Source organism: Epinephelus fuscoguttatus, linkage group LG23, assembly GCF_011397635.1.
Source record: "Epinephelus fuscoguttatus linkage group LG23, E.fuscoguttatus.final_Chr_v1".
Classification (NCBI taxonomy): Eukaryota; Metazoa; Chordata; class Actinopteri; order Perciformes; family Serranidae; genus Epinephelus; species Epinephelus fuscoguttatus.
This window is the reverse complement of record NC_064774.1, coordinates 34,712,413-34,728,741: the sequence shown is the minus strand read 5'-3', so window position 1 is coordinate 34,728,741 and position 16,329 is coordinate 34,712,413. Positions and strand designations below refer to the sequence as shown.

At 41.0% G+C, this 16,329-nt stretch overlaps 2 protein-coding genes across 7 annotated transcripts in view; one reads left to right on the top strand and one right to left on the bottom strand.

Annotated features, from left to right (window-relative positions):
• si:dkey-219e21.4 (E3 ubiquitin-protein ligase TRIM62) overlaps positions 1 to 3,532 on the bottom strand; it is a 39,922-nt gene extending 36,390 nt beyond the window's left edge. Inside the window, exons 1-3 of one of the 4 annotated variants that reach the window (XM_049568873.1) lie at positions 3,246 to 3,532; positions 2,919 to 2,991; positions 2,551 to 2,778 (exon numbers count right to left, since the gene is read on the bottom strand). In XM_049568873.1, the coding sequence (XP_049424830.1) occupies positions 2,551 to 2,778; positions 2,919 to 2,975 (285 nt within the window). In that variant the 5' untranslated portion in view covers positions 2,976 to 2,991; positions 3,246 to 3,532. Of the gene's footprint in view, positions 1 to 2,550 lie in introns of all 4 variants that reach the window. The other 3 variants (XM_049568871.1, XM_049568874.1, XM_049568870.1) reach the window with 3 other exon arrangements.
• The window catches only part of zcchc4 (zinc finger, CCHC domain containing 4), a 59,239-nt gene that overhangs the window by 39,322 nt on the left and 3,588 nt on the right, over positions 1 to 16,329 (top strand). The window contains exons 6-9 of one of the 3 annotated variants that reach the window (XM_049568850.1): positions 3,557 to 3,629; positions 3,827 to 3,851; positions 4,738 to 4,838; positions 7,896 to 8,054. In XM_049568850.1, coding sequence (XP_049424807.1) covers positions 3,557 to 3,629; positions 3,827 to 3,851; positions 4,738 to 4,838; positions 7,896 to 8,054 — 358 coding nt within the window. Of the gene's footprint in view, positions 1 to 3,556; positions 3,630 to 3,700; positions 3,852 to 4,737; positions 4,839 to 7,895; positions 8,055 to 16,329 lie in introns of all 3 variants that reach the window. The other 2 variants (XM_049568849.1, XM_049568851.1) reach the window with 2 other exon arrangements.

The window sequence follows — 16,329 nt, the reverse complement described above, 5'->3', positions numbered from 1 at the left end:
TCAAGCGTGCCGTGCACACAAGCTCCGTTGGTAGGCTATACTATATTTTCACATTTTTAACAATGCAATTTAAAAGTTTTGATTTTTCTTGATAACCCACATTTACCAACAACAAAGAGACTACATTTAGCACCAAAAAATATGTAAAATGAATAAATAAATAAATAAATAAAAATAAATAAAAAAAATAAGTAAATAAAAAAACGAATATCGAATACCAAATTTTCATAACGAATACCTACCCATAGAAACGAATATTTGAATATCCGAATATTTGGGTACAGCCCTACCGGTGACAGAGAAATCCGACCCCAGGTCAGTAGCCTAATTTCCTCTTTGTTGGTGTCATGACTGCCCAGTAGTACCTGGACAACCGAGCCGGGGCGGCACACAGGTATGTGACGTGTCAGAGGAGAAATGAGCCGTTCACATTTCTCTCTTTGTGGCAGGTAACGGTCCACAAACCTCACCGCACTTTAGGAACTGTTCTTATGAAGGGACTGTTCTGTACTTGTCAGGGGAGGAGGGTGGCTGGTTGATTTTTATTTTGTTTATTTATTTTATTTCAATCCCCCCTATGTTAATCACTTATTGATGCTGTTTTTCTATGAATAAGTCAATAAGTAATTTATTCCATTGAAATATCATTGATGTATTATAGAAAAGTGATTTATCTTTTTATAAATGACAAAAGGCACATCTGCCTCATTTTTGCTGTGGTATCATGATACTACTCAGAACCGTGATACTTTCACTGGTATCATACCGTGGGTCCCAATTTTGGTACTGTCACAACCATTCCATTCGGAGTTGCGCAGTGAAGCAGCTCTGGTGCCACTTAAAAAAGTGTTCCCCCACTTCTAATTTTACAAATTAAGCACTGGTTATAGTACAGCGGGATCCCCCAACCATCGCTTATATTTATAGTTTTTTCGGTCTTAAATTCCATTCAAGGTGGCATTAAAAAGGTCTTAAAAAGTCTTAAATTTAACTTACTGAAACCTGCAGATACCCTGCATCAGAAAAGATGGAGAAGATGGCACCAGCTGAATTAGCATCCTGCTAGCCATTGTACAGGTGTTGGAAAATAAATTTGATCACCTTTGTGCTGCATCAGTTTCCAACAGTATATCAGGAACTGAAATATCCTTTGATTCACCAAAACTTTGCTAAATCCTGGACAAGGCCATTCAATGAAGTGATAGTTTTTCTATTTGTATATGCTGATCTGACAGAGCAGAGATTTCTGGCTGGGAAGGAGAGGAGGTGTGCACTTTACAGTGAATAAGGACTGGTGGGACAGTGGGAATGTGAGGTGCTGTCCTGTTCCTGCTGTTAATCACTGCTATACACTGTTCAGAGGTGGCTGCAGAGTGGTGCTGCCAGTGTTAGGGAGGAGCAACCATAGGCCCATTTCCACCGCAGCAACTTCGGGGTAATTTTACAGGGCCGGGGCCGTTGGTGCGTGTCTCCACCACAGGAACCACCCCCGAAGGACAGATTTCCAGAACTTTTACAGGGGCTAAACATGTCCCTGCCTCGGAGCAGGTACTCAGAACAGCCCCGAAAAACTCCTGGGTGGGGCTTGGGGTTTACTTGGTGCTGATTGGATATACTCAAGGCAGGATGTGATGTCAACAGAAAGCGATAAAATATGCCACGTCGCCCCGGTCAAAATGGTCGTGCAACGATTACATCACATCCAGAGCCCAGTAACTTTACAGGAACCTTCCTCCGACTCCGCCCTCTCAGTGGAGACACGACAGTTGTAGCCTCGCTTCACCAGGGCTCTTCATGTAAAGTGAAGAGCCTGGTTTCTATTCACTCTGAATTTTGTCTCGATTCTGGTTCCAGTCTAGAGAGCGGATCCGGAATTCACCAAATTCACCAAAGTAAAAGTGTTCACCAAAGTAAAACTTTAAATTCTGGCGCACCATCGATTTGGGGTGATGAGGGGTTTAGGAAAATCAATTAATTTAATGGCTTGGGGCTTTTCTTGTAAATTATATTCTTTAAATTAAAAAGTTTCACCACATTTTTATGCGCTTGGTGATTTTATTTTGACGGGAAGGTGCATCTATTGAATTCCGGATCCTGTCTCACTCGCCCTGGTTCCGGTTCCTTACCAAAACGGCCACTAACAGCCCCAGACTACGGCGGTTGAGAGGGCCGAGCGAGAGGACGTTCCTGTAAAGTTCCTGCCCTCCAAATAGTACCAGGAACTTCTTAAGTGGAAACAGGCCTCATGTTCCAGATGGTTCTGTTTTACCAGAACCATCTGGAACATGGACAGTTATAAAGCAGCAGCCAAAAATGTAAAAAAAAAAAAAAAAGCATAAAATGACTAAATTACAGTGCACAAGTGAAAGAAGCTGATTGGATCAAATTTCACTGAAATTGTACCTTGTGTAATTCTCTTAAAGGAGAGGTTCATGATTTTTCAAGTCTATTCTTTAACCACCTGGATGCCCTGTTTTATATCAGTTCAGTTTTTATTGTTCTTTATAGATATGGATATATAATAGTGTGCTTCACCACACTTATGTTTACCTGAGAGGGCTGTCCAGCTTTGGCTATCTTCTTCTGTAGTTTTGGAGAACGTGGGAAAGGCTGAACAGCCCTGGCATCATTTGAGTCCAATGGAGTGAAGCTCAGTCCGTCCTGCAGTACACTGTGGGTGCCTGCAGAGGGTGCTGGAAGACTACTCTGTCCTGACTGAGCCACTGTGGACTGTCCATTACCAACAGATGATGCCTTTTTCTCTGCCATTTCTGAGGACTGAACAACACAACAAACAGATTTTAAACCCCCACCTGACAGATTTCCTCCTTTCCAAAGCTTTTTCAGTATATTTGCTTTAGCTGTGTTTGCAGAGGAAACCAGTCCTACAGGTTTTTGAAAAATCTGTGGAAACCTGCCTGATCTGAGTCCATGCCAAGCTTTTTGCAAAAGCCCTGCCCAGGACATGGTCTCATTTTCTCCACAGATTTACTAAAGATAAAATCATCGAAAAAACAATGTCATTCTCATAACTCTCTGTATTTTCAGCATTCAATTTTGGCGTATGTCACATTTATACAGCTGCAAAACACTTTTTTTTTCAGTGAGACAGTTCCCTCCTTACTGTAGAGTCAATCTTTAGACTTCTGCATGCTGTAACAACAATATTCATAATGCACTATCAAATACAGTCTAAACACTACTCTTTTATCATTACTAAACATAGTTTTCTTAGTGTTTCTTACCTGAGGTCTCTTTATGTGGTCTCTGCTGTCTGTGTCTGTAAAGAATGTGTCAGGTAAAAGTGCACAGAGGGTGTGTTCTTGCGTTACAAGCTTCAGCCTGCAGCACACTCTCTGTAACCTCGTTACCTGGATACACACATCAGGCTTCACTTTGTGTTTGCTGACTTTGTGTGTATGTACAATAGATAAGTTTAGACTTGCTTTGTGTTTGAGCCTGCTCTTATTGGACAACAGAAGCACAACTGCACAATGAATGTAGTCTGAATGTTGAATGCTGAATAACACATATAATTTTTTTCATGATGCTTCAGATACGCTCAGTTCTACAGCCAGGATGAATTCTGTCTCTACAACATGTTCAACCATCACTTTTTTGATGGAGAGGTAAGATTTAAAAACACTTCTGTTTCATATGTTTGATTTGCAGTTCACTATTAAGCATTGTCTCTTGTTAGGCTTCCAGCGCAGTCCTTCAGGCCTTCCTCACTGAGTGCGACGGGCAGAAGGTGGTGATGGTGGTTGACCCTCCGTTTGGTGGCCTAGTGAAGCCTCTGGCTAATAGTTTCTCTCTAATTTCACAGACATGGGGGAAGCTGCAAAGCTCAGGTCAGTGTCACTGTGGAGTTTGATGTTTTATCCTCTTGCAAAGCGCTTGATGGTTTTTGCGACTCCACTTGGGGACACATTTAAAGTTTTTGCAATTTTCCGGACTGACTGACTTTCATTTCTTAAAGTAATGATGGCCACTCGTTTTTCTTTAGTTAGCTGATTGGTTCTTGCCATAATATGAATTTTAACAGTTGTCCAATAGGGCTGTCGGCTGTGTATTAACCTGACTTGTGCACAACACAACTGATGGTCCCAACCCCATTGATAAAGCAAGAAATTCCACTAATTAACCCTGATAAGGCACACCTGTGAAGTGGAAACCATTTCAGGTGACTACCTCTTGAAGCTCATGGAGAGAATGCCAAGAGTGTGCAAAGCAGTAATCAGAGCAAAGGGTGGCTATTTTGAAGAAACTAGAATATAAAACATGTTTTCAGTTATTTCACATTTTTGTTAAGTACATAACTCCACATGTGTTCATTCATAGTTTTGATGCCTTCAGTGAGAATCTACAATGTAAATAGTCATGAAAATAAAGAAAACGCATTGAATGAGAAGGTGTGTCCAAACTTTTGGCCTGTACTGTATGAAGCCGGTAGTGTGATAATGTGTTGTTTACATTATCATTACATTACATTACTGCCTAGAGTCAGGTAATAATTGTGTATGACTTTGTCACTACAAGTGACCCTTTTCGCATTACACATAGTCACTTTATCCATTGTCCATATATACATATTGATTTCTGCAGTTTAAGCCTCTCATACCAACATATACGTAAAATACAGAATTTTTGATTCTACTACTTTGAGTGTGTTTTAGAAGAAGAGCCAGTGTTGCAGTGTTTGAAGCTAACATCTATTTTTTTGGTTTCTTTGTGCAGACTGCAGCAATGCTGACATGCCCATGATATGGATCTTCCCATATTTCTTTGAGTCTCGCATCCTGGAGTGTCTCCCCTCATTCACCATGCTGGACTACCAGGTATGCTGGCTCTGCATCACTTTTGGCTACTGATTAATACAGACATAGCTGGCAGACAGATATTGAGGAAAATGGCTTTAGAGCTTACCTGTTAGGAATCATGTAAAACAGTACCTGTGTGTGACTTGATTTATGCCTCCACGCTGGCGATAGCTATAGCTGGAGGAGCCATATTTTTCAGGTTATCCCTCCACCTGCCTGTCTGTCCCATTCTTGTAATGTCTTAACGGTCTTGGGCAATCTTTTTTTATCTGACCTGCTTTTATCATATCAACCCTCGCGGCTCCTGAGGTCCTCTGGCACTGGCCTTTTAACTGTTCCAAAAGATAGAACAAAAACCCACCGGGAGGCTGCATTTAGCCATTATGGCCCTCACTTATGGAATAGCCTGCCAGAGAGCATCACGGCCTGCAGAGACTGTTGATGTTTTTAAAAGGAGACTCAAGACTCACCTTTTTAGTTTGGCTTTTAACTGATTCCTTTTACACTTTTAATTTTTCCATTATATGATATTTTAATTTCTGATGCTTTTAAATGATTTATTTTTAAATCTTTATGCATTTTATTATTATTAAATTTCTAAATCTTCATTTATTTATTTATTATTAATATTATTTTAATCTTTAAATCTTTAATTTTTTCTAAATCCTTACATTTTTATGCATTTTATCATTATTTTATCTCATACTTGTTTTATCTCATCATTTTGCCTTTTAGTCGTTTAGTCTTTTAGTCTTTTCTAGCTCCAGTGTTTCCTCATGGGGTGCCTCCACACTGAGAGCTGTGTCCAGTTGGCCCGTGGGGACGTCATCCTGGAGATCCCTCATGTCCGGAGGACTGGGAGGCTCTGCACCATGTGTGGAGTCTACCCCGGTCTGTCTGGGTCAGGGTGGTCTCTGTGGCGGCGCTCCCTGTGGCCGTAGGCTGTGACACCTCTCAGTGTGGATGAGCTCCCCATAGGTGGTTCTTTCTTCACCTGGTTCATCAGTGCCCAGCCATTTTACTATATTGACTATATTGAGTGTGTGTGTGTGTCTGTGTGTCTGTGTGTCTGTCTGTCTGTGTGTGTGTGTGTGTGTGTGTGTGTGTGTGTGTGTGTGTGTGTGTGTGCGTGCGTGCGTGCGTGTTTATATGTGGGGGTGGGAGGGGCGGGTTTTCAATATGTATGCAGTATTTTCATTGTATGTTTTTATTCTGTGAAGCACTTTGTGCTGCATTTTTAATGTATGAAAAATGCTATACAAATAAAGTTTGATTTGATTTGATTTGACTTAGACTCAAGAATGAACTGAGTGGAAATTTGTGGTTGTAGGTCAAAGGTCAAGGTCTTTGTGGCTTCACAAAACATGTTTTTGGCCATAACTCAATAATTCTTATGTTGATTATGATGAAATTCCACACCAACGTCTAACAGGATATAATGATAGAGAGGTGACATTTTATATCCAAAAGGTCAAAGATCAACTTCACTATGACAGCATAAAACACTTTTTTGGGCCATTATGCGATATCATATCTCAGGAACAGAAGGAGAGACATTTGGTCAGATACTGAATTGGTGACACTAATCTTCGGGGTCCACCTTAAAACTGTGTTGATTGTACAGATCTTCTGTGCTTGCATGGAGAAGATGTGTGTGAAGCATCCATGTTTTCACAGACATGGATGTAAACTGTTAGTGCAACTTGACTGGTTCACGGAGGCATACGACTGCAAAGCAGTATTTGGAGTTTTTCACTGTAGTACCTGACACACAGACCACAGTGGTCCAATGAAATGAGAGAAGGCACAACAGTGGTTCCAGGGTATTAAATGTGTAGTGTAACTAAAGCTGTATAGGCCTTTTTCACTGTGGATCTTTCAATTTGTCAAACATAGGGTAACCTTGGGGGGTTGGTAAATCAATAGAGCTTAGTATCGTGATATATTTTGTGGCAATACTGTATCTTCAGACTGTGCCAAGTGTCATTATGTTTTATTATACAGATTATAAATATTGCAAGCACAAATTAAACTTTAGGTAGCCTACTAGAATAATATAATCAATTGCTTTTTCAGTCCAGAAGATACATTTTGCTATTACAAAAAATGGCTAAGGTGAGGTGAGATGAACACGCTGAAAAATGTAGATTAGATAAAACAGATGTTTTCCTTCGGGGCCATAATTTACAGTTGAAAAAAGGTAACAAATTACAAATTATTTTATCGCAATACTCAGCATATCCCAACAGTACACATCGTGATTTAAGTATTATGATAATATCATATCGTGAATCCTCTGGGCTGGGTAGTTCAAAAGGTGTAATCCAGATAAAAATGATCCGGTTTGGTAATCCATTTTTTCCTTTCATGGATCACGTATTTCAGCTTACTTTTGTCCCAGTTCAAAAAAGAACTGGATAGGATCACTCTAATTCAGTCATGACATAAATCCAGATTACCAGTAGTTTAACTGGGATGCAGGGGGTGCAAAAATTTTGTGTGTGTTAACAGCTATTTCATGGAATATTTCATCAGCAATAAATCCATTATTATATCCCCAGCCATGTTTACCTCACTTACTTTGTCATGATATGGATGCAATAATTCAAGTTGAAAATATTGAAACATTTTTCAAATATTGAGAACAACAGGTAGATCAGCAAGCATGGGGTAATAGTAAGTGTTTTTATTTCAAAATTAGAAAGAAGCGTTACAAAGAAGACCTCTGATGGTAAATTTCTTTTTAACATTCAGTCCACTGACCCGACAACCAATAAACATCAACCTTTAAATCATAAAAAGCCAATAATTTCAAAAAAGAAAAATAAAGACTTCAGAATTCTTCAGCTGTCGCAACACCAGCATTTTGTAGATGTGCTTTAAGGAGCTGAATTTCAAGTCTGGCTTTAGTCTGCTGTAGTTGCGCAAGAGTAATTTGTTCCTTGGCCAGACAAATCCGTACACCTGCTCTTTCAATTTCACGTTTGACAAGTCAAACGTGAAATTGTCATATAAGCATCATCATTATCTGTCTTTGGCAAAGAACTCTTAAAGCCTCTTTTCTTGGCTCCTGAGGCAGTAGCTGCTGGCTCCACCATTGATGATCCACCTTCCACAACAACAGGGCTGAGGTCAAGAATGAATGTGTCCTCTTCATTTGAAGGTTCTGGCTCAGTTTCTCTGCATTTGTGGGCTCACCATCCCCTACAACACCTTGAATCCCATGCAGAGCTTGTGAGTTTGCACCTCCAATAATGTCAAGGACCATGTCTGTGTATTCTCTTCTCTTGTAAGTTTTGTTCCCTGTTGGCTTCAGCATGGTCCCTTGTTGCCTTGGCCTTCAGATTCTTCCATCTGAATTTAACTTGCTCTGTTGTCCTCCTGTGACCTTAGCCCATTGCATTCATATTTTGCGTAATTTCAACCCAGATGTCTTGTTTCATTTTGTGAGTCAGTTCTCCATCCTTAGTAGAGTTAAAACTATAGGTTGACCGATATGGCCTTCAGGCCGATCATGCCGATCATGCCGATCATGCCGATGCCGATATTGAGAGAGAGCAGGGCGGCCGATGGCTGATATAAGGCCGATATCACTTTTTTCTCCCCCATCTGATAAAATACAATATTTTGTCGTTCCTCGCCTCAAGCCCAGGCTTCACCTGCTCTCTGCCTCCTGAATTGTGCTTTTGGATCTAGGACTGAATATGATAACAGATGACACAATTTTTAACCTAAATGTTAACATTTATTGAATGGGGCGGCAGTAGCTCAGTCCATAGGGACTTGGGTTGGGAACCGGAGGGTCGCCTGTTCAAGTCCCCGTCCGGACCAGAAATATGGAGCGTGGACTGGTAGCTGGAGAGGTGCCAGTTCACCTCCTGGGAACTGCCGAGGTGCCCCTGAGCAAGGCACCGAACCCCCCAACTGCTCAGAGCGCCTGTCATGGGCAGCCCACTCTGACATCTCTCCACTTAGTGCATGTATAGATCCAGTTTGTGCATGTGTGTGTTCGGACCTGTGTGTAATTGACAACAGAATGAAAAATTGAATTTCCCCTCGGGGATTAATAAAGTATATAAAATTAAATTTAAAAAAAAAAAAAAAAAAGTTCTTGTAATTGACTAAATAAAAGAAACACTTAGTGTTTTAGTGCACCTTAACAGCAGCATTATCAGCTGACAGCAGCATCACTGAGAAAACATTTACAGAAATTACTGTATAAACTTGGTTAAAAAAAACAAAAAAAACACCCTCTTTCTCTCTCCTCCTCTCTCCCTCCCACCCTCTTTCTCTCCCCCTCTCTCCCTCCCATCTTCTTTCTCTCCCCCTCTGTCCCTCCCACTCTCTCCCTCTGTCCCTCCCTCTCTCATAACATGAGCATGCTTGTGTTGCAGTTACCAAATTAGTTAAATGGGTTTTTGGTAATCACTGGGAATGGGAACTGGGAAACTTATAAATACCTTCACTATTCCGTTACTGTGCCAATATGTTCTCCATTGTTCTGATGCTAAAACTTGCACAGGGTTAATGTTCACTCACTATTCTGTTGTTACTGCTGCTAATATTTGCACTGAATCTGTCTTATACACTACTGCACTGTTGCCATGACATCCAAACAGAAATAGACGAACGCTGACCAGAAGAGAAACCTTAAGACAGTGTTAAACTGTTGCACAATGTTGGTGTTCTTGAACGTGCCCTTAACACTGACGTCAGCGTCTTATTCAGCTCAAAGAGAGGAGGCTACACACAAGTGCAGCAGAGCAGACTGTTTCTCCGTCTCTCCTCTCTCCATCATTCACGTGTAGTGTTGGTGCTAGCAGGGGTGGAAATCCTGGGGGGGACAGGAGGGACATGTCCCCCCCTAGAATAATTTGAGATACAATTAATAATTTTTGAACAATGCAGTAGTATTTATTGAAAGCACAAGCGGTGCTCATTATAATTGTGCAATAATGTGCTATTTAAATCTTATAAGATTTAGTCCCCCCCCTCCCATTCCTAGTAGTGGGATATCCCACACTCTTTCCGACAGGCGGGGTTAGCAGCCGTTAGTAGCTACTTGGCAGCAGTAGCACCATGTGGCTGGACCCGGCTGCCCACATCGCTCATCGCGGGGCAAGATGTACACTCACACAGACACAGTTTAACTTACACAAGTTACAATGCATCACATTTACTAGGGTTGGGAATCTCTCTGTGATAGACGATTCGATACGTATCTAGATACACGGGTTACGATATGATTCAAAAACGATATATTTTTAATACAGAACGATTCGATACAGTTTGCTACAGTGTAGGAACAATACGATTCGATGCGATTCTATGGCTAATATTTGTTGATGTAGACATTAATCATACATTATAAAATAAAGAAGCCAATTCTATAAAAGTGACATTCTTACAGTATTTTCAAATTTGTGAAATACCACATCCCCAAGCATTGTTGCTGGATGGCACTGGCAAAAATAAAATAAAAAGACAAACAACAACAAAATCACATGTCAAATGTATTTATTTTTAGACATGGACCAAAAAAAGACTTGCTGAATAAACATCATTTTGTTGGATGGGATCAATATAAAAATGAGAAGAAGTTTTAAACTTTAAGTGAAGTGAACTTTAAGTAAAATTTAAGTGTTTTAAACCTACTTGTTGTGTTGTTTTTATGGTATTGTCTGTGTTTTTGTATCTTATATGGACTTGAGTCTGGAATAAAGTTTATTATAACGCTGTACAATATAAACATAAAGTAGAATAAAATAATAACATGCAATGTAGGGGCAGAATCTGACATCTCCTGTTAACAGTTGATATCATGGACTGTGATGACTAGCAGCTAATCACTGACAGCATGTCAGACTATTTCTCTGTGTTTGCTACACTCCGTCATTTATAAAAAGATGAATCACTTTTCTATAATACATCAATGATATTTCAATGGAATAAATTACTTACTGACTTATTCATACTTCAAAAACAGCATCAATAAGTGATTAACATAAGGGGGAATCAAAATAAAATAAGTAAATAAAATAAAAATCAACCAGCCACCCTCCTCCCCTGACAAGTAAAGAACAGTCCCTAAAGTGCGCTGAGGTTTGTGGAAATCTGAACTGCTCGTTTCTCCTCTCACACATCACATAGCTGTGTGCTGCCAGGGCTTGGCTGGTATTTTAGGGCAGTCATGACACCGACGAAGACTTCTTGGACCTGACTTCTCGGTCGCCGGCCGGTAAACCGTTATCATGCGCCGCTGTATTTGACAGGAATACGGATTTCTGTCTGTGTCTGTGACCCCGCGTTCAACCCACAATCGGCAGGATTCGCCTTTAGTTTCTGCTGCGGCTTGGCTGCTCCCTGGTTTATCCAACCAGCATTAGCTTCTGTTCCTCAGCTCCACCGGTCAAGCTGGCGCTGATCCATTATCGTTGTCAGTAATGCCTGCTACAGAGCATGCCGCCGGGCCGACTCTCGCGTTGTTTTCAAGATGCAAACTGTTAAAGCCAGTCAGCCGATTGCTAGTCTCACGATACCCGAATCCATGACTCTACAATCGATTCATCTAAGGATTCATGGCTGATTCGTATCGATTGAGGAGGCTGCTACCGACATGCCGTATCTCTCGCTTGTCAAACCGGATATCCAGTTGTATCGGTTAATCGTTCCCAACCCTACCATTTACTGTTACAACAAGCCCCAGGCCCAAGCTGATAATCTAAACTGTCTGCATCATTTCACCTGCACTGTTCAAAAGCCTACTCAATTACGAGTGCTGCTAAGCTAAAAGCTAATGATTAAGCTCAGAGTTTAGTGATAGTCAGAGAGGACAGGAGAGAAAGAAGAGGGAGAGGACAGGACAAAAGCAGTCAGTGGCGGAGCGGCTCATAGCTAATGGGTACCTGTCTGTAGGCTCTCCACCTGTCAGTGAGACAAACATTAGAGACGTGCAGTTTAACCGATGAGAAGCGGTCATTACGTGCGACTATTACGCACAGTTGTGAGGTGCGCAGCGGCAGATCTCACAGCACATTGTTTATAAACCAGTATACCAGTTTAATTGCAGGAAATGTTTAGTTGTTAAGCCATTTCTCATAAGTAATTTGATTTCAATCATTTTGTTTTAAATCTGTACATGTGTAGGTGGACTCAGCCAGTGCTAAGAAAGGTCCTATGCCTGCCTGTTGGAGAGATAGAGAGAAGATTAAAGCGTCAAATTGTGGTAAAAGATGCTGTATAAAAGACAGGCTACAACTTTTTTTCTTTGTCCCCCCCCTGGAATTATTCTCTAAAATTTTACTGTTTATTGTCCCCTCCAACTATGAAATGGGATTTTCGCCCCTGGGTGCTACGATCATAAACATACTGGAATACCGAGCAACTCACGCCAGTCAAACGCAACTGAAGGCTGTGTGTATCACCAGCATGTAGACAAGGTATTCCAGCCCCTTTATGATGACTGCATCGCCAATTCTACACGTGAATAATGGAGAACTCCTCGCACTTAGCCGATTATATTTTTGTTCAGTATAGGCAAATAGAAAATGCACTGGAGACGGTGAATGTGCATTTAAAAGCAACTCGAACTTGTTATACGAGTACCCGTGGTGCTTCTCTGATTAGCAAACGTTAGCCCCATACTAGAGCCCTGCGCGGGACTGTTTTCTTCATCCCGCTCCCGCTGAATTTCTGACCATTACCGCCCGCAACCGCAACGTGTATGTTACACTCCCGCCCGCACCTGCAATGTGTATGTCCACTCCTGCCCACTCCCGCAAAACTCTGAGAATTTATGCCCGCACAATAATAGACATGCATTGATTTTGTGTCTTCTCCCGTCGCGCAGGAGAAAACTCGTAATTTTATAGGCTATTAATAAAGAGATTCATCGGGTTGTTTGTTTCGTTTCCCTGGCCTGCATGTCTTTTTTGACGCACTGGTCGGGAATAGCGCTCCTATTTCGTTGTTTTCATTTAGTTTTTAATGACATAAAGGCTGTTTAATATTCTATTCTCCTCCTCTGTATTTTATTTATTTTTCTACCTTTATATAATCACGCAGTGATTGAGGTTAAGGTCTCTTTTCTAAGAGTGACCTGAATAAGAAACATTATTGAGATAAAAATAAAGCCTATGCTCAATAACACCGGCATCATCACGCCTCTTTATGTAATTAACAAATAGCAACGAGAGTAGGCTGTGAGTGGCTCAAATAACACTAATAAATAACATAAAATAAACAAAGTTAATGAATGAAACGAATGCATTTAACAAATGAATCACTTGGCCATAATATTGCTGTGGAGGAAGAGAATGTTGCTGACCGACTGCAGTCCTAGTCCTGTGCGTCTCTCTTCCAAGATGCGCCCACAGACACTAAAGGCCCGCTCTGAAGGCGCACTGGATGTGGGGATACTGAAGATGAAACGCGCCAGCTTTGAGCGCGCTTGGAAGTAGAGGGCTCAGTGCGCCTTCAGACCTTGTTCGAGCTTCTTTTCCACATCATTTGTTAACTCCATCCTGTCGCTACAGGCTACATTCCGATCCCGCAGTGTTTTTTAACTGCCCGTTCCCGCCCTCAGCAAAGCAAAACCGCTCACTCCTGCGGGACCCGGCGGTACCCAATCCCAATGCAGCCCTCTATCCCACACCTCACAGGCACTTGTTGCATGTTGCTTTCACCGTCTCCAGTGAATTTTCTAATACAATGCAAACACCAATGCTACTTGTCAACATGTCGGAGATGCACACAGCCTTCAGTTACGTTTGACTGGCGTGAGTTGCTCGGTATTCCAGTCTGTTTATGATCGCAGCACCAACACTACACATGAATAACGGAGAGATGAGAGATGGAGAAACAGTCTGCTCTGCTGCACCTGTGTGTAGCCTACGACATCAGTGTTAAGGGCACGTTCAAGAACACCAACATTGTGCAACAGTTACACACTGTTTTAAGGCTTCTCTTCTGGTCATCGGCCTCGTGAGCACAGGGATTGGCCTAAGCCGATTACCTCAAAATGGCGTTAGATCTGCCCGATTAATTGGCTGGCCAATTGATCGGCCGACCTCTAGTTAAACTGTCCTAAAATTACATCATAATGGTTCCTGACACCCTCCAGCAGTGCCTGGGTTTCTGCTGCAGTGAAATCAGATCCCTTTGAGTCCATGGTTTCATGTCTTCTTTTCTTTAAAAGCTGAATTTATAGGACTTTGGTATGATTGGTTCAATGATTGGAACACAAGCTAAAGCAAATCAGCAATCAGCTGATCAGCAAATCAGGTGTTGTCCATAGCCGTAAACATTTTGGTAGGAGAGGTTATCGTCAAAAGGTGTTTGTTGAACGTCCAACCAGAGCAATATACCACCAAAGAACTATATGCTAGGTTTCGCTTTGGCATTGCTGATATTAAATACACTGCAGATCTTGTCAGACCAAAACTTCAAGGAAGAACCCAAAGAAGTCAGTCTTGCTCTGCACTTCTATGCATCTGGGTCTTTCTTTCAAGTTGTTGGTGACATTTTGGGAGTGGACAAATCGTCTGAGTGATGATGAAAGCTGTGTCAGCTGCACTGGCCCGCCTTGTGAATCAGTTTGTGTCATTTCCAAGAGGTGGCACTGCCCAGAGCAAGTGCAAGTTTTTTCAGTTGGGGAACATGCCCAGTACTATTAGGGTTATTAACTGCACTCATGTGCGTACACAAGCACCTCATGAAAGGGAGTGGGAGTACATCAGCCGAAAAGGGAGGCACAGCATCCAGCTTGTGGGCGATGCTGACCATCATTACTAACAGTGTTGTGAAGTGGCCCAGGTCTGTCCATGATGTGCACAACCTGAGGGAAAATGTTCTATACAGAGAGCTTCAAAACAACCAACCAGATGGCATTATCTTAGGAGACAGTGCCTATCCACTCCTGCCAAGACTGATGACCCCTTTTATTGCACCAAGCACTCCTGGTCAGGCCCGCTACAATACTGTCCGTTGCAAAACCAGATGTGCTATTGAGCGATTGAATGGAGTTCTTAAGAGGCCTTTTGCATGCCTTAATTATCTGGGAGTAGGGCCTCAGAAAGCATGCAACGTAATACTTGCATGTATTGTGCTTCACATGATGATGGTTAAGCACCTGAGCCTGTTGGAAACCAAGACCAAATGCTGACATTCCCTCAAAATGAGAGACTGAATGGGTATGCAGAAAGGGATGCAATTGTTTGGAACTATTTTTGACTGTCATGGTAGCTACAATACATTGATGAATAAAACAGAATTATTTTTTTTGTGTGTTGGATATTGACAATTTTGTTGGGGACTATTTGAAGGTGACAGATTACTTTATATTGTACTTTAAAGGGTTAAAGGGTAGTCTGTTTGAGGACAAATGAATTTGATAAGGCTATCTTACATCATACAGGTGAACACAAAGAAAGATGTCCAGTGCTTGATTTAATTTGTTATTTCAATGTCAAGTTCAAGATGGACAGACATCATACAACTGGCGATTATCATCAGTCAAATCCAAGACGATGACTATCTTGCCATCAGGTTTACTGTTCATACAGCACAAAAGCCTTGTGTCTAATGTAAAAGTGTGGCACTTAAACCCACACATCTAATGAAACTAATAAGAAACATTTGTGGAAAAACATGCAGTTAATGGCCTTGATCATTCAAATTCAACTTGGCTGCTTTTGTTCCTATCTTTGTCACAACTTTCCTCACTATAGTGCAGTATAATAAGAGTTATAGTGATTATAGGAACGTGTATATATAAACATATATGTATAGTTCTATATATTAAATAGGGATGTACCAATTGTGAAATTCTGGGCCGATACTGATGCCAGTGTTTAAAATAACAATTGGGCCAGTAGCAAATACTGATAATCAATGTTTTTATGTTGTTTATTTTGTTTTTGTTGTTATTTATTCCCCTTCTTGTGCCAGGGAAACAAAGAAGTCTTCATAATAAAAAAAACTAACTGAACTGTTGTAAAGTCAGTCAGTCCTTCATCACACTATCTTTGAATAAACACAAATGTTTCTGAAACAACCTTTAAAGTGACCGTCTTTCACATGAGACATACTGTATATATCATAATTCCCTTTCTTTATATTTCTGTGAAAACATCAACAAGTCTCTCCTTCAAACAGCTGTATTTATTCAAGTTTCTCACCCAAACTACATTTTGCAATTTACATTTGAACACATTATAAGAACATTATAATTTTTACTCTATTTTAGCTAAAAGAGCTTGAACGCATCATTTTTTAAATTTTTATATACTTTATTAATCCCTCTGAGGGGAAATTCAATTTTTTCACTCCTGTAACTCAAGCTCTCTTCTTGCCATTGTTAACCAGGCCCCCAGGAAGCACGCTGGGCTTTGAAGCCAATTTGTGTAGTTGCCAAACAGTGTAATTACACCGTCACTTGATGCCCCCCAAAAAACTTTTTCCAATAGACTTACATGGGAAATCAGACATCTGTAAATCAATGGATACATTT